Source organism: Gambusia affinis, linkage group LG18 (assembly GCF_019740435.1).
Source record: "Gambusia affinis linkage group LG18, SWU_Gaff_1.0, whole genome shotgun sequence".
Taxonomy (NCBI): domain Eukaryota; kingdom Metazoa; phylum Chordata; class Actinopteri; order Cyprinodontiformes; family Poeciliidae; genus Gambusia; species Gambusia affinis.
Window position 1 is genome coordinate 3,861,891 of NC_057885.1, and position 22,875 is coordinate 3,884,765.

Here is a 22,875-nt window from a genome sequence, read left to right on the forward strand (position 1 = left end):
CCAGAACCTGGCTCAGTACAATCAGCCATCTGCAACAACCAACTGGAGGCTTAAGAAGACAGAGCAGAATGCACAAGAAGAAACAGATGAGCTGATGTGGGATTATGTTTCCCTTCAACTTGCTAGCAGACGTCATGCCAGCACAAATGTGTGTGTGTGTGTATGTATGTATATATATATATATATATATATGTGATTTTCCCTATTTGTGGGTCAAAGGAAAATGGGCAGATCCAGATCTGGTTTTGTTTTTAATGCGTAGAGGGATTCCACCCAGGAAAAAGATCAAACGCATCGTTAAAGACGACAGTGAAGCCAATCAGTGGATCAGAATCAAACATCATCGATCCCATGTCTCCTTTCATCCTGGCCTGTGGTGACCCAAGTCCCACTGTAGTGCATCCAATCTAATCCGCCCATGCAGCTCTGTGTGTGTGTGTGTGTGAGTGAGAGAGAGAGCTTCCTTTTAATTGTGTTTCCTCTTCACCCACCAGATCTACCAGGAGGACATGATGCGGTCGCTGCTGCAGAACTCCCTCCATGTTTTCCGTGCCATCAGCGGGACGTCCACAGACATGAGCTGACCTCGAACACTCGGCCCCCTCCTCCAGGCCCCCTCTGTGTTCTCACAGTCCGCCCCGCCCTCCAAACATAATGTTTACCCTTCCACATTTCCCTTAAGGATGTAAACTGGGCTATAACTGGAGCAGCCGCTTGCCAAGAAGCCCCTCCGGCCCTTTGTGTCTCTCTGCCGGACTTGCAAAGGAATCTATGGGGAAAGAAAAATCAAAAATAAAACCTAGCATGGTGCAGGGGTTGGATATTCACATCACAATTTGCAGTATTTCTTAGAATGTATAGGGGGAAAAAGCTGGGCTTCAATGTGTGCATGGCAGATAAAGCAGATGAATTCCAGACTGTGATGCTCTTCTCCCGTCCCATGGAAGTGGGCGTGGCCCCGAGGATCTATGCAGAACCCCGCCCTCCATCCCGCCGTCACCGTTTCCTACAGGAGAGCGCTTCTTCTTTTAAAGCCGTCTTTATTCCCGCCGCGCTTCACTGTTTCCTGTTTTTAACCCTCTTTTATTTCTTTCACGCCAAGTTGAAAAAACACAAGCAGCTCCATTGTGACAGGCTGTAAAAACGAAAGCATCAGGATGTGATGCAAAGTGTTTGGGATTTTATTTCTGTCAAATGCGACAGCGCGTTGCAGCCATGCCGGAGGGAAAAAAGAAAAAAGACGTGATTAGTCAGGCTGCGGGTCAGAAAGGTGCCTTGTGTTTCTACACTGTCAATAACAGGACCCGTTTGACTCCTGCTAAATGCTCACAGGTCCAAGAGTTCTTCCAACTTTGTATGCCAAGATGCTGAATTCTGGACTTTGACTGGGTCATTCTAACACACAAATGCATTTAAATCTTATCTGTTCTGCGTGTGACCGTGGTACCGTCCACATGTCTCCTGTGTCCCCAGACTGAGTCCAGTCGATTGCATTGGGTTTTACTTAGGGAGTATCAGGCTGATGAGAATAATTTTATCTTCCACCTAACAAAATATGTTCTACTTTGTGCATTCTGATGAAATACATGACAAAATGTGTGAAAGTTAAAGATGTGTTTATAGTACCGAGTTTTCTGGCCGATCTTTAAAAGTCTGACCTGCCGATTCCGTTTTTCGCTCAAACTGATTATTTTTATTTTATTTTTTTCTGGTCTTAAAAGTTGCTAAATGTAGCGATACACCTAAGGCAGCAACAATGGAGCGACTATTGTTAGCCGCACACGTGCAGACGAGACATGGTGGGTTGTAAGTATCGACCAATCACAGATCACCTGAAATTAAGGACATGGGACCAATTTATCTGTCCGGCCCTGCTGTGTAAAACTCATAGGAAAAGGAACAAACTTCAGCTTCTTGCCAAGGGGTATCAGCTGTGTAGCAATTATTTGTTGTTTTTTTTTTTTTTTATAAAACTATGCTGTAAGGATTTTTTTTTTAAAGCAAGGCAATAAGTAGTGACTAATAAAAGATACCAGAGCTTTAATTCTTTAAACATTCTCTCCCTTTAAAATCAGGACTGGGCTCAGAAATAAAAGCTGTATGATAATATTTACTCGTTAAAGAGCTCCTCTCATCTACGTTTAGATCTGGTGCCTTCACACTCTGCCTTCAGGAAGAAAAAACAAAACAGAAAACCTCCTCTAAGTCAACTAATAGACGCCATCACGGGTCGGTTAGTCCAAGTATTTCACAAGTGCTACACTGAAACGAGCAAAGAGATGATTAATATTTAAGATGATGTGTACATAAACTGTTGACAGGATGTAAATTCAATTCTGTATCCATGTATGTTTGTATGTATGTATGATATTTTGTAGCGGAGTGCAAAATCTGTCTTAGCAGAGACTTTTGTTCTTATCGTTTTAGTTTTATTGCATTATCTACAAGAGGTGCAGCTGCTTGTCAAATTTACTTTGTAAAGCTTTTTTCCCAATAAAACCTGAAAATATTGATTGTCTATTTACAATTTTTGCAGCAATAGCGGCCTTTTATTTCAATAGTTCCTACATGAAGACAAGGGGAAGAATTACAGGTACATAGAAAGAAATATATATATTCTGAAAGAGTGCAATTTTTTTGTCACTTATTTCATAAAGTTGATTATCATATAGAAATTTAAAGACTTTATTTCTTGTAATTTTTATGATAAGAATCTAAATGATGTGATGAACTTATATGATATGGTGATGTGCACACCATCATCTGTCCAGGTGAAGTTTGTTTTGTTATTAACAATATGTTTGTATTTTCATAATTTATTCTCCATTCCATTGCCCATATTTTGTTTCCATTCATCCTTTCTAATGCTCTTGTTTTGATGGAGTCAGTGAGCACTAGGTGACCATATTTTGATTTCCAAAAACTTGTTCCAGTCCTGAAACAATCAACATCACAATTGACAGCTATGATGATTTTTTTTAACATATTTCTATCAGTCCGTTAAGTAAAACTGGTCCGATATTAGAGACTGATGCTTATTTCCATCTCGTTTATGTATTTAATTTCTTCACACACCGAAACACATGTGCCACCCAACAGGACAATATGGTGGCCCTTTTCATCAATCAAAGAAATCCCTCTCCGATCAACCGGGCAGAACGTGAAATGGGGGCCTGTCCGGGGAAAAAGAGGACATTTGGTCACCAGTTATTAATCACAACATTGATAGCAAAAGCATTAAGGAGGCCTCTACCGTTTTAAAATAATGCTTGTGGCTGGACTTTAGGTTCCCAGAAGAAAAAGAGAAACCATGACCAAATGATCTACATAATTTGCAAGCACTGTCAGAATGCCACAAATGGCGAACTACCAAATATGTTTCCATTAGCAGTAAGATGAAGGGCCAAATCTAAAATACTTTGATTAAACCTAAACTGAATACTTACATATTAAAGGACTTTTCTTTAAGACCCTGTTTGTGATTTGGGAAATTCTCATATATAGGGAAATGTAAAGTTTGCCCCAAAATATCACTTTATGTCGTCTTGTTGTGAACTTAACACTGGGTCTTGTGGCATGACCTGGTTCTGTATCTGCAGATGTCGCCCCATTCCTGGACCCAGCCATGTCAGTGAACAAGGACTGAACTACACACACAAAACTAAAGAGACTGGTAAAAACTCTAAATCCCAGAATGCACAGTACTCAAAACAATTCCCAGGAAGGAGTAGTCCCAGAGACATTAAGGTATTGGTTAAACATGACGAGCTAAATTAAGCATTTATAAAATTTGCAAAGAAAACAGGATTATATACAATGATATAGTTTAAGTAGATAAAATATTCTGGCCCACTCTCCAGCACAGTAGACGGCAATAATGCATCTAAACATTGGATGTCAGCTGCCATAAGATCTTACAAGAAGAAGAAAGAGTCCCCACTGGAATCCCCTTGACATCAAAACTCTGCCCAGCAGCATGTTCCTTCCACGGGAACATCTTCATCTCACTGGCCAGTAAAAGACCGCATCTTTGAAGGAGCCTCCAAATTAAAGTACAGTCTTCTGTTTGTGTGTCCGGTGACTGAACCCTGCTTGTCGGAGCTCCTGCAGAATGAATTATACGTTCCCTAAGAAGGGATTGTGTCAGTTTCCTCTCCGCTGACCTGTGAGAAGAAGGCATAGGAACGACTGTTCTGCTCAAACTTAACTGTTTGAGTGCTAACAGGACACTGGACCTGAAGCAGCACATTTGTTTTGGAAAGTTGATGACAGGAAAAAAGTCACTTTAGTCCTATAATATGAGTTTGCTCCATTTAGTCTTTTTCTTCTTCCTTTCCTCTCACAAACCTTTATAAAAATCTCTCCCTAATAAGCATATCATATCGTCTCTGTTATCCCAGCTGCTAACGCTGAAGTTTTGCTAATGCTAATAGGGTAGCCAACATTAGTTCTGTTCTGTTTACGCCGTTGAGCTGTACGATTGTCTTTGAAGAACGCAGTTTGGCTGTATGCTTGCGATCATTGTCCATTTTGGCAGACCCATTTGCACCCGAGCTAATGGCTGATGTCTTTAGATCAGCCAATGAACTCAAATCCATTGTTGCTTAACCTATCAGAAGTTTCCAACATCAACATCTCGGCTTTCCCCTCATTGTTTAAAGAGTTGGTCGTCATTTTGTTCAACTTTAGCTCTAACAACATAAAGCTACATAATTTTTAAAGTCCAATCAGTAATACTTTTATAACAAATTTATGTCAGATCATGATTTCTTGGTTAATGTCAAGTTGTCATATCAAAGACATTTTGAATAATGTCAACTTTGTATTAAGTGTCATGATTTACCAAATGACACTTTATGACAGCAGTCATAAATATTCATGAAGACGTACTCATGTTCATTTACATGACATAAACTTGTCATGTTTATGACGGTGTCATGACAGTCTTATAAAGTGTTACCTTAATTCCTAATGATCCGGTGTTGCCCTGACTTGGTTGATGTGATCAAAATTACTCATTTTGCTAATAATTGCCTTTGACATTTACTGGTCGTTACATAATAGCCAAGCCATCGCACTTCTGCGTTCAGGCAAATTATTTTGTGAAGCATAGATAAATACCTGTTTATTCTAAAATCCCCTGCTTTTCTGGTTCCATTGTTGTCTACATTGTTGACCCATCTGAGGAACTTTCTTGTTTGTTCCCATGCAGGCACAATACGGTGTGTGTGCATGGGGATATTTAACTGTGATTCACGAAATGTTCAAGCGGAACAAAAACAATTGCAGCTTAAAATGCAAAGTATCTGATGAAGGAATGTGGCGAGGTAGGTCTAGCCGTCTTGACATGTTAGACAGACGTACTGTATTCTATGAGCTGATTCTACAGACCGTGCCTCTTCTTGACTCTCGGTTGCGATTCCGTCACAAATCTTTGAGTAATCTTTGACACTAACCTCAAATTTGCCAAGTGTATCAGTGCAGTAATCCAGCCTAGCTTTTATCATTTGAGGTAGATCAACAAAATGAATCCATATCTTTCTCAAACTGTCCTTGAACGTGTTATTCTTGCTTTCATTACCACTAGCCTGGACACCTGCAACTCCTTTTACAGTGGGATCAGGTAGAACCTGCTAACTGGGAAAAGACAGTGTGAGCATTTCAACCTGTTATACTCTCTGCCATGGATTTCTGTTTCTTTTCGAATAACTTTCAAGATTCTATTCTTTGGTTTTTAAACAATTAAACAATTAAATAGTCTGGCACTGCCTTATCTCACCGATCCTTTGCAAAAACACAGTCCTTCTGGAGACATGGAGAATTAGGCCGCTTATATTTCTGTCCTTTTTAAAAAAAAAAAATTCTCTGTCGTTCTGTTTCTATTTCTTTTGTTTCACTATTTTGCCCTTTTTGTTCTTTTTACCTGTGGAGCTCTTTGGTCACTTTATTGTGTGTAATAGTGCTATATACATAGAAATTGAAGAGAGATTGACTGCTCTCGATTAAAAATGACCAATGAGAGACAGGAGGAGGAGCTTGGCGCCGTCAATCAACCACGACTGCTTCGCTAAATGTGCTAACAATAGTTCAGCAGAAACAAAAATCAACATCCACAACAACTCTTTGAAGAAACTTGGATGATATGAGTTACAACACTGAACTGCCCTTTGTGGATTAATAAGGTATTTTTGAATTGATTTGAATCATTTGAAAATGACTCCGTTCACATTAATGAATTCTGAGCAATAAATATAATAATAAACATTAAGTTGGTAGAAAAAGTAATTACCAGTGTGTTTCAACTTATGGTCTGTGTGGCAGAGTCAGGCCAAGGATATCGGCCTAAGGTACCAAAATCTAGACTAGGGGGCTTGTTGGTTACCCTAATTGTTATTGATCTTTGTTAAAATTGCTTTATCAATATCTATTTACTTAGATTGGTAGGGGGGGAAATGCCTTTGGGTTCAGCAGTAGAGTTGATTGTGTGATTTTCAAAAAGAAAAAGAAAAAAGCGGATAGGTATTTGGTTACCCATCCCATTGCCTCTTTTCTGCCCTCACATGGTTTCCTTGCTTGTGTGCATTTTTTCCCACTGTTTTCTTTATGCCATGTCCTTCTTTTTGTTATTTCTCCCTCTTGTTCTGGCCTTCCTTTTGACCTCACCCTTATAATACCTTCCTGCTCTTTTTTTGTTTTCTTTCCCCCCTTCCTTCTACTCTTTCTGTCATTTTTGATTAAGTAGATTTGCCAAGTTCATAATTTACTGACCCACTTGTTTCTCGTGACTCAGTCTACAGTAAAGTGTTGTGAAAGTCATTTATGGCGTAGGTGTAAGTGTACACTATGGTCTGGAATCAGTCTGGAACAGAACTGACTCTTAAATAAACTTGGTGCAAGATTCTTCTGCTTAAAAAAATAATAAATTCCATATGTTGCTATGTGTTTTTATATTTCTGGCCTTTCTCTGCTCTCCTACACGTCATGTGTTTTGTTTTCACATAAATCCATTACCATACAGATTTTCAGCTTAATGATTCACAGACTCATTAAGCGGCTGACGACTTCCTGGAGGAGTGGATGGACACTTGTGTTTATGATATCCCACAAATGACACGCACGCTCTTACCCCTCCTCTCCCAATATTATAGTTTCTCCTCCTACAGTCAAGCAGAGTTTTATGCAGCTAACCTGGTGTTGACAGAGCATGTAGGGCTGACTGTCATTGATCTCCTCCTCCTTCTTCTTCTACTACTGTGCTCCTGCTCAGCTTCGCCACCGTTGTTCCCGTCAGACACCTCTGACCCACCGAGACTGTCTGTGCTCATATTTCTGTTCCCATTTGGTTTCTCTTCTTCTGCTTTTCTCAAGTGGTCCTCCGGGCACCCTTCCTCTTGTGTTTGCCTGTCACAGGCACTGATTTGTAGTTTGTTTTCTTCTCCCCCGTCTTCCGGTCCCCTCGGACTACCGGAGCTCTTGTGGGAATTTTTGTCGCGCGCAGAACTGCACAACTCAGACGCTCGAGGACAAACATGAGCGCAGCGCTGCAATTTGTCACCTTTCTGAGCTTCGCCATTACGATGGCACCCTACGGCGAAGCAGGTAAAACTTTTTAAAAATAACTAACTGTTTCCCCTTCATACATTACACATTCTTTTTTTCGGGAGAGGAGGAAATGAATTAAGTTTGGAGTCTAGTTTCAACCCAACACCTGTTGGTTGCTCTGTCTTGGTTGTTAATTGTATCGCTCATTTCCTTAACTACATTGAAGGATTAGTGGTGTTTGGTATCTAAATTGCACTTGATGCTATTTACAGCAGAATATAATTACCTGTTATTAGTCGTGTCATTTACCTCTGTGTCCGAGTTCCTCTTAAATTACTTTACACTGATGTGTATAAAGTTCTTATTTAACAAGTACTGAGCTGTTTTCTCTGTCCACCAAATGTGTTTTTGTCTTGTTTAGAGAGTGAAATATATTCATAAATAGTATGTAGAACGAAAATGGTTATGACATTAAGTTTTGGGGCTGAATTGAAGCTGTCGCGGTTGTGGAAAGTCGGCCAAAAGGAGGATGTAAAACGCTTTATTGCGGTAGAATTCGTAATAGTAGTTTCAGCAGAGCTGTAATAAAAATGAAATGAAAATATGCCTTTGAACCCTTACTAATGCTGCGTACCCCACGTCCTTCACTGCGCCGCTGTCGACAGCTGTCATTCCTGAAACGCGCAGAAACTGCTTTCAACCATCGGCGAGAGTTGGAATCCGATTCCCAGCGTTTCACTGCTTTTCTGGGAATGACAACCTTATTCGATAGCACCTAATTCGGAGTCTAAAACGCTACAAATGCCTCATGTTGTGGTTATTTTCTCAGCAAAAGAAAAAGGCAAACAAAAAAGCACCTATTTATTATCCTTTTTTTTCTTCCTTTTTACAAAAGAAATATTGCACTAAAAAACATATTTCCCTTTTTTGTGATCAAAAACAATTAGTGGAAATTTTAGTGGTTTAATTTTCTGATAATTTCACTGTGGCATCACTGCCACCCGTTTATCTCACTGTATACATACAAATGAATCAATTTTATAATCCTGATCATTTGTTTTAAGGTGACATATATTATATAAGAAAATAAATTTAAGGATCTGCTTATCCTTTTTGGACCACAAAAAGAAAAGAGATCGTATTGTACTTTAGTGTTTTAGCTTTCTTTTATTATGACTAGTTTCTGATCCAGAAACATTTATTTATAATTATTAAGTAAAAGGATTTTTTTGGGGGGGAGGGAGGATGCTGTGGTGGCGCGGAGTTAAAGCATCAACTCACATATGGAGGCTTTGATGCGAACGCCAGAGGTTCGAGTCCAGGCCTTTAGAAAAAAAATTAAATGAATTTTTTAAACAGAACCTCATCTAACTTTATGTAAATGCAAAAGAAAAGCTAAAAAAAAAGGTCAATATTTGTATCCAAAATAAATTAAAGTACCACAAATTCCTATTTGTGTTTTAAAGAGTTATGACTTATTTTAAATGTTGAACTGAAGCAGATTCCATGAAAACAGGGAAATAGTCCTTTATTCAGGACGCTAACGTTGACCTCAGTTTCATGTCAGATTTCCATAATAACTTAAAGACGTTGGATTCTGGTTTCCCTTCTTTACATTCAAAATTGTTTTATTCCCACGACTTTATCTTTCTGAATGACCTATTAGAATTATTGTAATAGACTTAAACAGTAATTAAATGTGACAAATTTCATTTGTAGAGTAGCTTAAAAGTATTTTTGCCTGTTTCATTTGTTTGTTTTTTTTCCTGACAGCAGACAGAGAAATGATCTCATGCTTTAGTTGGGTTTGATCTGAGTGTTGTTGCTCTATAGGAGAACTGGAAAACTGTTTGTGACTGCTCTTGATACTGAGCTGTGATCTGGTCGACTGCAGTAAAGACACCTCCAACTATACTGGAGAGGCATTTCTGAAAGCTCAATCTGTTTTTTATTTTACTGAAATATTTTGATTGCTATCAAATTAATGTTTCAATAAATTTTGCCGCTCAGCCCATTTGCTTCTGGTAATGCAAAAAAAAAAAAAAAAAAAAATCAGAATGTTTGGGGTATTTGCTTTGATAAATTTTATTAGATTTATTTTATTAATAGGGTTATAAAGTAGAAGTGAGTGGGAGTAGATGGGTTCTTCCATTTTATGTGTGTCATAAACTCTCTTTGAATATATAAATATATATACAGAGAGAGAGAGAGAGATAATAAACTATTGCCTCCAACAATTTCTAAAGCCATAAACAGCTTGTTTTTTCAATATGCTTTTAAGTTACTTTAATAAGCTTTATGGAATCATTTTAATTCATTATGGCCTCTGTTTTCTTCTTCCTCTGTTTACTGTTATCTGACAGAATGGAAAAAAAAAAGCTGTTTACAGTCTAATCAGAGTCATAAATGCATGTTATTGATTTCTAGCACAAATCTAAAACCTTCTAGTTGTGGGAAGTGCCGTCTGTAAACATCAGTTTGCTTTACTCTCTCAAATGAACTTAGTTTCTTTTTATTATTATTATTATTTTGAAATGTGACGTTCCAGAGGATACTTGACCTTTTACTTCTTCCATAAACATGAATTCAGGCCGAACTTTATCGGAATGAGGGACTTTTCAACATGTTTGACCAGCATAACATGCATCACTGATATTACCTAAGAAGCTACTTGTTAGCATCAGCAGAGAGGTGATGCTAATTATCAGATCTCACCATCTCTCACCATGGCTGGTAATGTGCTATTCCTTTATTTATTTTCTGACATTGGTGACCAGAGACCCTCGCAGTCTTTAAAGTGTTTATTTGAATATATAGATATTAACGCATGCCTACCTTCACTGTCCAGTTTTCTGGTCCGATGTTTAAAACCTGGACTTTTTTTCTTCTATAAATAGTTTTAACGTTTCTCTTTAGAAGTATAGACGTACATGGGAACATAAGGAAGAGTATGCTAATTAGATGACTGGAACACTTCACCTTCACGGAAACAAAGCTCACATCCTGTTAGCTTTGCCAAATCGTCCCGGTTCTGAAACTTGACTTTCAGAACTTGATGCAGAGGCATCACAGCCCAGCTAAATGCAATCAAGAGCTGATAAGTACTCAGTTAAAATGAGTGAAACATCATGTTGAGGCACCTAAATACGCAAATCTTGTTTTTCCACTTGCAATTTTTTTTTCCAACAGTCACAGCATCTTTTGTTGTGAAATTTATGGGAATTTTTGGAAAATGATTGGACCTTACAACACGTAGAGTTTGACGCCCTAAAGTTATCAAAGCTAAAATGTTGCTGAAGGTTTTACTTAAGAAAACAAAAAGAGAAATGCCTAAATCTGTAAATATTGCTTTAAAATAAAATTAAAAAACAAATGCAAAAAAATGATCTAATTCAGAACAAATAAACGACAAAATGGAGCGCGGAAATTTATTTTGGTTTGGAATTTAATATTGATTATAGGTTTATATTTCTTATTTACACCTGTTCTATTTGTTTTCTGTTGTAGCCAGCTGAATTGCACAGCAACAAGTTGGGGTGGGGGAGGAAACTCTTGCTCTTGCTTCTCATTAAAAGGACTTTAAATCATAGGACCAGTCAGACATTATATTGGATTTTGAAAGAGTAATTTTTGTAATATCTTGTACCTAATAGCAGTACCAGTCCATGGTGTCAGAATAAATTAAATAAACTGAAATGATTTGTGCCATGCTCAGATTATTGCAGAGAGTTGCCATTTCTTGCTCTTACAGATCTAAATTGATTCAGTGTGTAAGCTTTTTAATAACAGAACGTAAATCTGAAATGAATCAACCCTCAGATCAAATTAGGCTTATTTGCAAAAATATACAAACTAGCACTTGTTAAAACAGTTCATGGAAGTCAGCATAACTCCTACTGCATGTGGTTTCTCTGAATGTAGCAGCCTGTTGCTGCTGCAGAGGAGCTTCATAGCCAGAAACCGGCTTCTGGCAGCATTCCTGAAGAATCTGAGCCGGTCCTCCTGGGCAAAGGCTTCCGGTTCATTAACATTCTTGGGTTCGCGGCTGCAGCTGCCCTTTTGTCAATTTCACTGCCACTTGTGACGGCCACTCTAGTTTCTAGTCTCCCAGAAGACTTGGTGGACACTGAGCTGTGTTTGGGGTCATCGTCCTGGTTGGAGGTCCAGTGATGGCCAAGCTTCAGCCTCCTCGCAGATGGCTTATTAGTTTTTTGCCAATATTTTCATGATGTTCATTGGGATTCATTGGTCTCCAAAACTGTTCACTTTGCTATTTCTGTAACATAGAAAGTACTCCTTTTCTTGCTGTCGTTTTCTGCTTGTTTCTCCACCGTCTTCCCAAACTCCCAGTTGGTTTCTTCCTGCTAACCAGCCCAACCCTTTGATATTTCCTTTCATTCCCAGTGACCAGAGAGTGTTTGAGTCAGATGTATTGGTGCTGTATCTACATGCAGCCTCTTCATGTCTGACTGTCATTTTTCTTCCCTCCTACAGATCGCCGTCTTCCTGCCCCACAACAATATGCTCATCACTGGGTGGATAGCTTTGTTGTGGTAGTGAACTGGACTTGGCCGAAGCCCAAGGAGCTGCCGCAGAGCTGTAACGTAAAATTTGAGATACGATGGACGGATAAGCAGGAGGATGTAAGAATGGCTACATTTGGGGGCTTGGGGAGGACATGCATGGTGTGATGATGATGATGATTATGATGATGATGATGATCTACATTCTCTTCACATTCCCCATGTAAAAACTATGGATGCACCGATCCCCTTTTTTCACTTTTGATACTGACACAGATATCTGAGGTTTAGCATCGGCCGTTAAATGGCTCAAATTACATATTTGACAAGCTTGGCAAATAACAAAGTAAATCCACCAAGAGTAGACTGTGGGGTATAAAAATATCAAAATAAATAAATAAATATAAAAATAAAAAGATATCAATCAAGCCCTAAAATAACCAAGTGATCATTTATCTTTGGGGTCAGCTAGGACTTTAAGGCTGTAAGATTTCTCTGGGTTACCAGACATTATTTGAGTTTTTCAAAATAAATGCAATCTTTACCTTTAATTCTGTGGAATAGCATCTAAATATTGAATCATTAAGTCTGGGGCACAGCCAAAATGGATGCACAAATGTTCTGCAGACCCTTTGCATCTGTCACAGGAAATATCCTATTTAGTTTGACCTTCAAATAGTGTCACCTGTTTGATTTTAAATCGGACTGCCTAATGCTAGTAACCTAGCATTACTAGAGCCACTATTTAAGGCTTGCTTCCAAACTTCGTTTTTAATCGAGTTATTAAAGTCCTCCACCCGCATATGTTTAATTATTGTATTTAGTTAAGAGAGTTTATATGAAGAGATTTTAACCAGCGACCAAATCGAATCTTTAGCTTTCAACAAAGTCTCGTATAATTTTTCAACTAAGCACTCGACAGCAGTGGCCATCAGTTGAACAGCCAGTTCACTCCACATCTGAGCTGTTTAATCTTTAATCTTCAAATCTTGTCTGACCTTATCCTGAGGTCACAGCTAGCATTAGGCATTGCCATCATTCAAAACTTTTCATTTCAAGGTCATCACAGCTGCTTTTAAAACCTAAGGAGCACCTAAAGGTGCACTTAGAGTTCTTGGGGTTTTTTTGTTTTGTTTTTTTTAGCTTTGGCCTTTTGCTTCTTATTTTACCAAATATTTAATCTCACATTTATCTCCAAGACTTTTAACTCTTTAACATGAAGCACCACAAGTTTATCTGAGTTATACAAGCCAGGTTGTAGTTGTTTCACTTGAACAATGCTGGATTAGATGAACTGCCAATGCAGGATTTACCAGGATCTAGTGTATTAAAAAGCCTTAACTTGTTACTCCTCCTTGTTTACATGCGTGCAGATGAATCTAAGTGTTGACATTGGCCAACTAAGCTAACATGTAGCAGGTAGACAGAGGTTGCCTCCCAAGCAAAAATTGCTTGAATAAAAGAGTTGAATATTGTGAAGTTGTGGTTAAAAAGCGAAAGGTGAGAAGACGCCCACATAAAGCGTCTTTTTATGTGGGCGTCTTTTCACGCCTGACTAATTTTGGTTGTCCAAAATTAGTCAGGCTTGGTTAATTTTCGTTAACCAAGCCTGACTTTCATCATCTTTGTTTATGCTAACCTTGGATGTTTCATACTGTATCAAATTCCATCATTTTATATCTAAACAAAAATAGGTTTGTGTGCGTAAGATTCTGTCATTTAAATGACCAGTGGTAGGTTAGATTAGCTGCCTGGTTTTTTTCATAAATAAAAAATCTCCAAAGAATTGTTTGAAATATATGCTGTGGCTGAGTGACATATAATGTGCAGTAAACTCACAAACTGCAACAGTAACATATTTTAAAATCCATTTTTTGAGCATTTTGAATCAGTTCAGAATTGAACCATTCTCTATGCAGTCAGTTTTTGTTTTTTTTCTCTGACTGAAGACATTCTGCTGCTATCTAAACCCTTTCACATTTAACCTGGAATTTCATGGAACAGAACAATAACTGGATTTAATGCTCCCTGTTGCTGTCTTTCAGGTTGCTCGTGTGGAACACACTTATTTCACTTTCTACTATTTAAGTAAAGACTTCACCGCCGACATTCTGGAGCTGAGCATTTCCTCCAAACCATTAAAAGGTTGTAAAGGGTGGAATGAAAGTGAGCCTGTAAAAGTGAATATTAAAGCACCGAAATCATATGGTGAGGATGAAGAAACTGTCAAGTAATAATAATAATAATAATAATAACAACCCACAGATGAGCTTTATAGGCAGATGTACGGACTGTAACCATACTTTACTGTTTGTCCTGTGCAGCTGAGTTGGTGAAGGACTTCAGATGTTTTTACCTGTCCAACGACTCCAAGTGTTTCTGGACTCCAGTTGATCCGTTGGAGAATCTGACGGTTGGCTACAGGTGGGAATCGGTTTGTTTTCTTACGCTCTTAAAAGGTGTAACAGCAGAATAAAAAAATGTCCACAGAACTGGTTAATAATTACTCATGTTCAACTTTGTGGACCCAGAATGTGTTCACGGTAACCTTTGTGAGTACACTGCAAAACCACTAAATCTCACCAAGCATTTTTGGTCTGGATTCTACTACAAATAAAACAGAACTTGTCTTATTTCTGGTGTTCTAACATGCAAGTAACATTTCATCAACATATAGCAGCTTATGTTAAGTCAGTTATTTCTTAATGCTGATAAAAACAAACTAGTTCTACTGGCAAATTATTTCACTTATAACAAGAGAAAAATGCCTTATGTTTATGCTTATGTTATAAGTAAAATAAGCTGCCAGTGAAACTAGTACATTTTTTAAATTAATGTTAAGAATTTATGGACTTAAAACAAGCTGACTTGTAAGTTAGTTTTGTTTCTTATGTGTACTTGCACTATAAACTAGGCAAAAAAATACTTAAGATTTTATTGCTTTTGCAGTGAGTTGTTGAGAACTGTTTGAAGAGAATGAGTCGCCACTCAGATTCGTTTCACAGACTGCGTCTCCCTCTAGTGGCTGTAAGGGAACTTGCATCTTAACCTGTAGGTGTGTGACGTCTGCTGCCCTTTTTATCATTTCAGGTTCCGTGGAAAAGAGAATAAAGACACTCAGAGTCTGAAGGCGTGTAACACTTCTGTGATGGACGGGAGGAGCAGCTGTTCCCTGACAGTAGAGAAGGGTCGAGATATCTTTGTGGTTGTGGAGAGTGAGACAAGAATGAACACCTTTCAACCTAAGATGGGTCGGTAGTCTTTGGTGACTCACTTCTATGTTTTATTTTTTATTTTTTTGTACCACATTTGAACCAATCTGAAGAAGGAGTTTTACCATTTCTTTCTTTCTTTTTTATTTTTTTTAGAAATATATGTGCCGAAAATGAGCATCAATGAGACAGAAGGTTATCTCCAGCTGACATGGAGAAAACCAGCTGTTGGACCGGACGGTGCATGGCGATTCTGCGTCTGGTACAAAGAATGTGGAAGCAACAAAGTAAGTTTTCATGTCAACATCAAAATATTTAGGACTTTTATGACGCAACGGAGGTTCTAAAGGTGTGGGTTCTGGTTCGGTTTCGAGGGCAGCAGAGTGAAATCATGACAAGAGAGGTCCTTCCTGATATTTATTTACAATGTTTTTCACGAGAAAGCTTTACTTTTATGTTGATCTGTTTCAAACTGCTAATAAAATAAGTGGAAATTTGTGGTGATAATGTGATAACTGTGTCAAAGCCCCAGGAAAGTAAATATTTTTCATGTGCGAAGCTAAAAAAAGAAAGCCCCATCCTGTAAAGAAATGTTGAAGCTGCACATCTGATGCAAGCCAGTTTTTTCTAGGTCTTTAAGCTACTTTAAAAAAGGAAAAAAATAACAATTATGTTTGTGAACAATCAAGCACTGAGCTACTGAACTACAATACAGTCACATCAGCGTCTGACTACTGAAGGAAGTGTTTAGTTTCACTTCTATTTTTAAACGAGAAAAGGCTAATACTCCTGTTTAATTCCATCGTTTTGGTTAAATGCGGTTCCTGTTTCCTTTCTAACAAGATCACACAAAAGCTAGTTCACTTTTTGACAAGAAAAGACAACAGAAACATGGAACATTTGAGCAGAAAATATTTTCCCTTTGCTACAGTTTGGGAATCATGTCCTTAATACTTTATCTTCTCAGCTATAAAAGTAAGCTAATGATAACCCTTTCTTTCAGCCTTCTCGGTGCTATGAGTTCAGTCAACATCGAACTGTGAACATTCCCTACAATAAATGCTGTAGGTACGAGTTTCAGTACAACATCAGCACTAAAAGGTTCCACGAAGACGTATCCAGTGACTCCAGTGAAGTTATACCCTATGGTAAATATCCAGTTTTATTTACATCTTTCTGTCTTAACGTGGCTCATATCAACTGGAATTATTTACATTATTTGTACATTTTCTTTGAAATACACACATTTTAGGTAGAGACCGATGATTTCTCACTTCTGATCGTCATATTTTTTAGCTCTAGCAGAAAGAACAGAGTCTCTCCTCCGTTGTCACACTCAGGTCTGATGAAAGTACTGCAGCATGGTTGCCCGACGTGCGTTCCATATCATGAACAGATAATGCTAATTGGAATATGATCAATGTATTGTCTCTCTGGACCATGGCATCCTGAGTCATATCTCATAGCACATTTGAAATGAAGATAGAGCTAAGAACGACATAAGGCAAAAAAGGCTAAAGGATTAATATTTATAAGATATAATGTTTTAACATTTATTCCTCTTTTGATGTTGATACGTACATTCTTAAGCAAAAAATATGGAATAAGCTGCTCTTAAATGCAATAGTTTGATTTGATGTATGGTTCCTAGAGTACATAGACTAACAAGACACTCTGTCATGTTCATCTAAAAGGAACTCAAGAAGTTCACAGAACAAGCTCCCCAAACATTATAAAACATTCAAATCCATATCAAAAAGGAGATACTGAGGATACGAAACTCTCTCTTTGTTGCTGCGCTGGTTCAATGAATGTTGATAACACAAAGGCCTCTTACCTGTTTTGGCTTCAGACAGTTAAACAGGTAAGATAATTAGATAAAGTCTCAGTGTAAACAATTGTCACATAAAACAGATAATTGTTAGATAAATTATTTCTCAAATTACTATACAGAGAGCAGTGGAAGATAAAATTATACTAATCCTCATTCACATTAAGTTCACTAAACTCTCATAAACGTCTTTTCTTCCCTTTGAATCATCCCACTTCAGTCGCCAGAGGCAGCGTACCTGTTCTCACCTGAGCACACAGAAACCTTTGTCTTCTTTTCACGTTGAAATTTACAAACATCTCAGTTTGAAACACATCTTTCATTTGAATCTAAGTTTGGGTTTCCTGCAGATTCTCTTAGCTTGCCAGCTGTGGTTTTACAGTACAGTAGCTGCTTTCAGGATATGTGAGCTAGAAAAAAAGATTATTCACACTTTTTTTTGGAGTGAGGTTATGTGAATCTATTATTGCTAATCGTCTTCTTGCCTGTGTTAGAAATGTTTCATATCACTGTGAGCTTGGTCAAAAAGTAAACTCACCTCCGGAGTGATAGAAACTTGCCAGCTAAAACGGTTGGTACACTTCAGAGCAGCTTTCTGCCATTAAGAAGATTTAATTACTTCTTCAACAACCTCATGGTGATGTGACATCCTTCTACTACAGGCAGTGATGTCAGTAACGCCTTACTGACGTCGACCACTTTTTTCAGTAAGGAGTAATCTAACGCGTTGCTATTTCAAATCCAGTAGTCAGACTACAGTTACTTATTGAAATCACTTTGCGTTACTGTTTTCTTTTGGAATTTAATTGTCTATGCGTCTTGTCAAGTGATCGCCGTTTCTATGCGACAGTATCAGCAGCGACAGAAACGTAAACAATGGAGGGAAGAGGGAGATGTGCGTTTTGTTGGTAGAAAAACAGGAACTATTTTGAGTTTCTGTTGCCAAGTCTGATTATTATAAGTGGCTTTGAGCTTTTTTTTTTTTTTTTTTTTTTTAAGTCGCTTGCAAATTTAATGAGTGGCGGGTTGCACCTTTTTGGGGTCATTTTTGAACATGAAGTTGCTCATTTGGGCTTAGAGATAAGAAGAGACTCATAATAAATCCCAGAATTTGTCCGTCATTAAAGTAGTTTTAGTCAGGCTCTCCCTGTCCATCATTTCCCGAATGATCCGTCCCGCTGTGTCTTTGTTAATGTCAAGTTAATATAACATTACCTGTGAATTGTCGAGCTATCCAGAAAATTGGAAACAACGAGACTAATATGAACAGCGCAATAAACGTGAAAACAGCCACGAATGAACGAGTCTGTAAAGTTGTGCAACTAAATGTCATTCTAATTATTAATATCAAGATAAGTGTCACAAAACATTCTTAAAATAGTTTCCAAATAATTTGGATGCATCATTATATTGGAAAAAAAAAAAAAAGACTGTTGTTTATTCCCAGAAAGTATAATGCTTCTAAAATTCAAGACTCAATAAGCCTTAGCTAGCATGTTAAGTAATGTCGTCGCAAACCCACAAAAAAGTTGAGAAACAATAAAACTTTCAGCTGATGAAAAATGAACAAGTCTGGCCACAATTAAAAGCGTATTTGGTGAAAAAGGAACTGCATGTCAGCACAAGTACCTCATTCCTATGAGGATAGCGGTGGAGCATTGCGCAATGACCCCAACCTCATACTGACTGTAATCCTTCAACAAAGCATGTTACATAATCAAATACACAGAAACTGAAGAACTACTGACTGTAAAGAAGTGGGACAGAATGCACTTGCAGTTCTCTGAAAACCTATGATTATTTTACAGTGTACTCAGGTTTTCTGTTCAGTAGAACTCACAGTCACTACTGGCATGCCACCACTTACTTTCTTTCTCCTTTCTGTTTCTGTTCTGTAGTTAGTCCTTGAAGTCTTTTGTATATTTGGTTTACTGTGAGAAGAAATGAGCTGAAGGCTCTTCAGAGATTTGAGAGCAAAAGACTAAAAATTGTATTCAACAACTAAAGAGACTTTCTTTTTCTTCAAGGTACCACAAGTTCTTGCATCAGTTCGGCAAATGTGGTGGCCATCATCATCCCGATCGTCGTCTGCTTCTGCGTCATCTTATCTATCTACTGCTTCAAGAAGTACGTGTGTGTGAGGAGAAAAAGGGTGGGGGGGTTTGGGAGCGACTACAAGTTTAAAAACATGTTCAAAGAGAAAGAATTCAAGGGTTCGTGTGTCACAAAAGCCAAAAACAACGCAGTGCATTTATAGGAATCACTTGTGCATGAGTGAAGAAGAGAAAACGGAAACATGAACCAGATAAAATTGTCGTTGCTGCACTTTTCTGGAGAATTGCCAAAATATTAGGCAACGATTACATTGCAACACACAAATTTATTCAAGAGGGCCAGACATTTTGCATATCTGCCAGACATGTAAATTACATTCTTCATCAACAAAACAAAATGAAACAGGAGACATTTTGAAGTTCAGAGGCAATTTACCAGTGAGCCGTACTCATGCCACTTTGACCCTTTTCACTTTTTACCACATTGAAAACACATACCTGAATGTATTTCATTGGGATTTTAAGTGATAAACCAACTCAAATTGTGCATGGGAAGGAAATATGATTCATGTTTGACAAAACAGCATGATGGAAAACCAAGCAGCCGAACAGACAGGTGGTGGATAAAGTTGTGGAAAGGCTTGAAACAGGTCTGGGTTATAAACTGAACTAAATCAGCGGAAAATAGAAAGAGTGTGGCACAACTGCGGATCCACCAACACCACGACCCTCCACCGTAAGCCAACTTAGGAGGGAAAACTTGTGGAGAGGATTTGTTTTGCATTCCACAAATATGTGTTGACACTTTGAAAGGAAGCCCCAACGAGCCTCCTCTGCAGGCAACGTAAGGCAAACTGAAAGTATGTAAAAGAATATATTCTACTGGTCTATATTTGAACAGTTTGGCCTGCATGCAAAATGCTATTTGTGGATAAAAACTACAACCTTGAAACCATGGTGAAGCAAGATGGTGGCAGGGACAAGGAAGTTGGTGAGAGTGGATGAAGCTAAATACAGTACAGGATCCTGTTAAAGGAGAGAATCAGCTTCCAGTGCGACGATCATAAACAGAGAACCAGAGCTGCAGCCTTTATGTCGCATAAGAACATGTTAGAATGGAACAGTTTAAGTCTGTTTCAAGATTTAAAAATTAATGTACATAGACGGTATTTGAAAAAAAGAAAGACAAAAAGCCTCACTCCAAAAGCAGTCAGACCTAGCACGAACACGCCCTGAACGTTTTGCTGAAAGCACATTGAAGTTTGTTGTTTTAGCTCAACCAAATGTCGAAATGTTACTGAATAACTTTGCAAGGAATGTTAACATACCGTGTTGCTGTGGAAATGCTGGCCATATGGGTGTGACCTGTGCGGCTGCAGGTATTATTGGAGCCTCTCCAGTAGGCATGACGAGTCGTAACATGATTCACACAGAATCCCTGTCTCTGTGAATCCATTTTCACTCATGTGTTGTTCTGTTTATTTGCTTCCTTTTTTGCAGACATGAGAAAATCTTCGGCTGCACCCGGCTGGACCCCTCTGTAATAAAGGAGATATTGAACCTCAATAAGGAAAATAAGGTGATTTATTTATTTTTTTAATAAGAAAAGTGTAAAAATCTCATCTCAGTTTTCACAAAGGTTTTGACGCTCTTCTCAATTTCCAGATTTCCCAGGGGAACTTGTTAATGCAGCACCCAGGGGAGCACACAGACACTTGCACTCCACTTGTACCTGGAAAGGAGGATTGCTGACCTGTTGTTATACACAGTCAAGTATCTGCCAGGCAGCTGGACTTGAACTCTGGGTGAACCTACAAAAGAAGCTAAACATTTGGTCGAGAGGCTTAGCTGCGCTGACTCACAGAAACACAGTTTCATCCTCTGGATGTGCTGAGAGGAGGAGCTCACCTGTTCTAACAGCCGGGAGAGAACTGCCGCCACTAAATGTCAGTGGAAATATGCGAACATGGCGCAGCATGCAGCGTTTTCTTGAAATCTCAAAATTACTGCATGAAAAGCAAAAACTGTGCAATATGCCAATTACTTTGGAAGTTCGTCGTCGCTCTTTAACAAGTCTCAACGCTGAAAGCTAGCAGTCTGATCACGATTCTTCAGAATCCTTCTTCAGGTTTCCTGCATTTTGTTGTGTTCACTCACAAGATGAACCCAGATTATATTTTTTTAAACGGTCCTTATACTTGAGTCCTGAGTGGAAGCTACCCTGTGGGCTCTTGAACACAACGGTTCCGAGTCCGGCCTGATTCCACTTCTGCTTACGTTGATGGAATGGAGTCTGAAGATGTTCAGCTGACGCGCCACAGGCAGAGCTTCGCTCTAACCAAATCGTTCTGCGATGGCGGCCTCGTCAACGCAATCTGGTCAACTTTCTGATGTCGGAGCGACTGGAGGCAGCTTTTAAACAGGGGGCGGGCGGTCTTTGCAGCCAAACTGTAGCGTGAAATGGGTTTGTGACGGACAACATTCTGTGGCGTCTCTTTCTGTTTATGTATTTGTTTACTGCACTGAGTTTATAAGGAGTTATGCTGAAATCCCTTCAGGTGGTACCACCTCTAACCTTTGACCCTCATAATTCCATTAGCTGCATCCAGCCCAAACTGTACCACAACCCCTACCTTGTTTTCACAGATGACTGTAAATTGTCACTTGTACCAACCTTGACCTTCTGTTTACATATTTCCCACAGTTAAAGAACTGTGGCTTTATCACCTCATAAAACTAAATTCAGCCAAAGTGTCTTGTTTAAAACGTGGGTGGAGAAGGATAGTAGAACTTTTTGTCATGCCTGCCTCAAGAGTGGCTACATGGCAAAAATCTTCCTTTTTTTTTACTGAGACTGTACCTAATAAGACTTAAGAAAACAGTAGCGATAACTGAAGGATTACGCATTACCGTTTAAAGACTAAACTGGAACGTTTGGTTCTTCAGAAGAAAGAGGAGTGGCTTTAGTTGCCACACTCCTGTCATTCCTCTCCATGGCAGTGCAGATGTGTTGCTGATAATGGGCATCACAGATAGTATAAGGAAATGCAATCTGTGGGAACTAACATTTAAAAAAGGCCATCCAGTTACGAAATGGGGTAATGTACGGAGAGGAAGAAAACTTTGTGGTCATGACCTCCAACTCAGGGGAAGAAGACGAGTTGTGGTGTTTCATGGCTTTTGTACTTCAAAGGAAATAGGTTTAAATGGCAGGTTAGCAGCTCAGCTAAAGACAGCCAGTGATCACCTGAGTGGTGGGAAGTAAATAAACAATCTTCTGTTGGTACATGTTTGCTGCTATGTGGCACAATTCTATGTGCTTGGGCTTAATGGCTGAAGGTAGCTCCTAGCATGAGTTGGCATTACTTCTCTTTGGTGAAATACTAAATATGTAAGAGAAGCTCATGGCACAACTTTATTTCCTCTTTTTGAACCACTGTAAGCGAGTGTCCGGATATTTATTAATCCCCACCAACTCTGACTCCGACGTAGCCAATTTTCCGGCATGCTTTACAAAGGAATAAGGTTTTCATCGTTGTAAGCCATTTACTGTAAATCTTAACTGCAGTTTAAGGATGTATTCCCACACTGTGTAATCAGCTTTTGAACTTTCTGGAAGGAGAACAGGGATGAAATACTGTAAATATTTGAGACAATATTAAACTGATGAAAAGCTTTGTTCAATTCATCAAATGTTGTTGTCGCTGCTTTGT

General features: G+C 38.7%; 2 protein-coding genes across 4 annotated transcripts in view; both read left to right on the forward strand.

The window, feature by feature from the left end:
• dock11 (dedicator of cytokinesis 11) overlaps positions 1-2,513 on the forward strand; it is a 76,899-nt gene extending 74,386 nt beyond the window's left edge. For 2 of the 3 annotated variants that reach the window (XM_044097962.1, XM_044097963.1), the window contains one exon: positions 495-2,513. In XM_044097962.1, the coding sequence (XP_043953897.1) occupies positions 495-584 (90 nt within the window). In that variant the 3' untranslated portion in view covers positions 585-2,513. The remainder of the gene's footprint in view (positions 1-494) is intronic. The other variant, XM_044097964.1, reaches the window with a different exon arrangement.
• Positions 2,514-7,169: 4,656 nt separating this feature from the next.
• On the forward strand, positions 7,170-22,850 carry LOC122820500. The gene is made up of 10 exons (XM_044097965.1): positions 7,170-7,599; positions 12,037-12,185; positions 14,111-14,273; positions 14,390-14,489; positions 15,156-15,316; positions 15,434-15,564; positions 16,281-16,425; positions 19,136-19,235; positions 20,663-20,741; positions 20,828-22,850. The coding sequence occupies exons 1-10, from the start codon at positions 7,530-7,532 to the stop codon at positions 20,912-20,914; spliced, it is 1,185 nt and encodes a 394-aa protein (XP_043953900.1). The 5' UTR covers positions 7,170-7,529; the 3' UTR covers positions 20,915-22,850.
• The last annotated feature ends 25 nt before the right edge of the window (positions 22,851-22,875 follow it).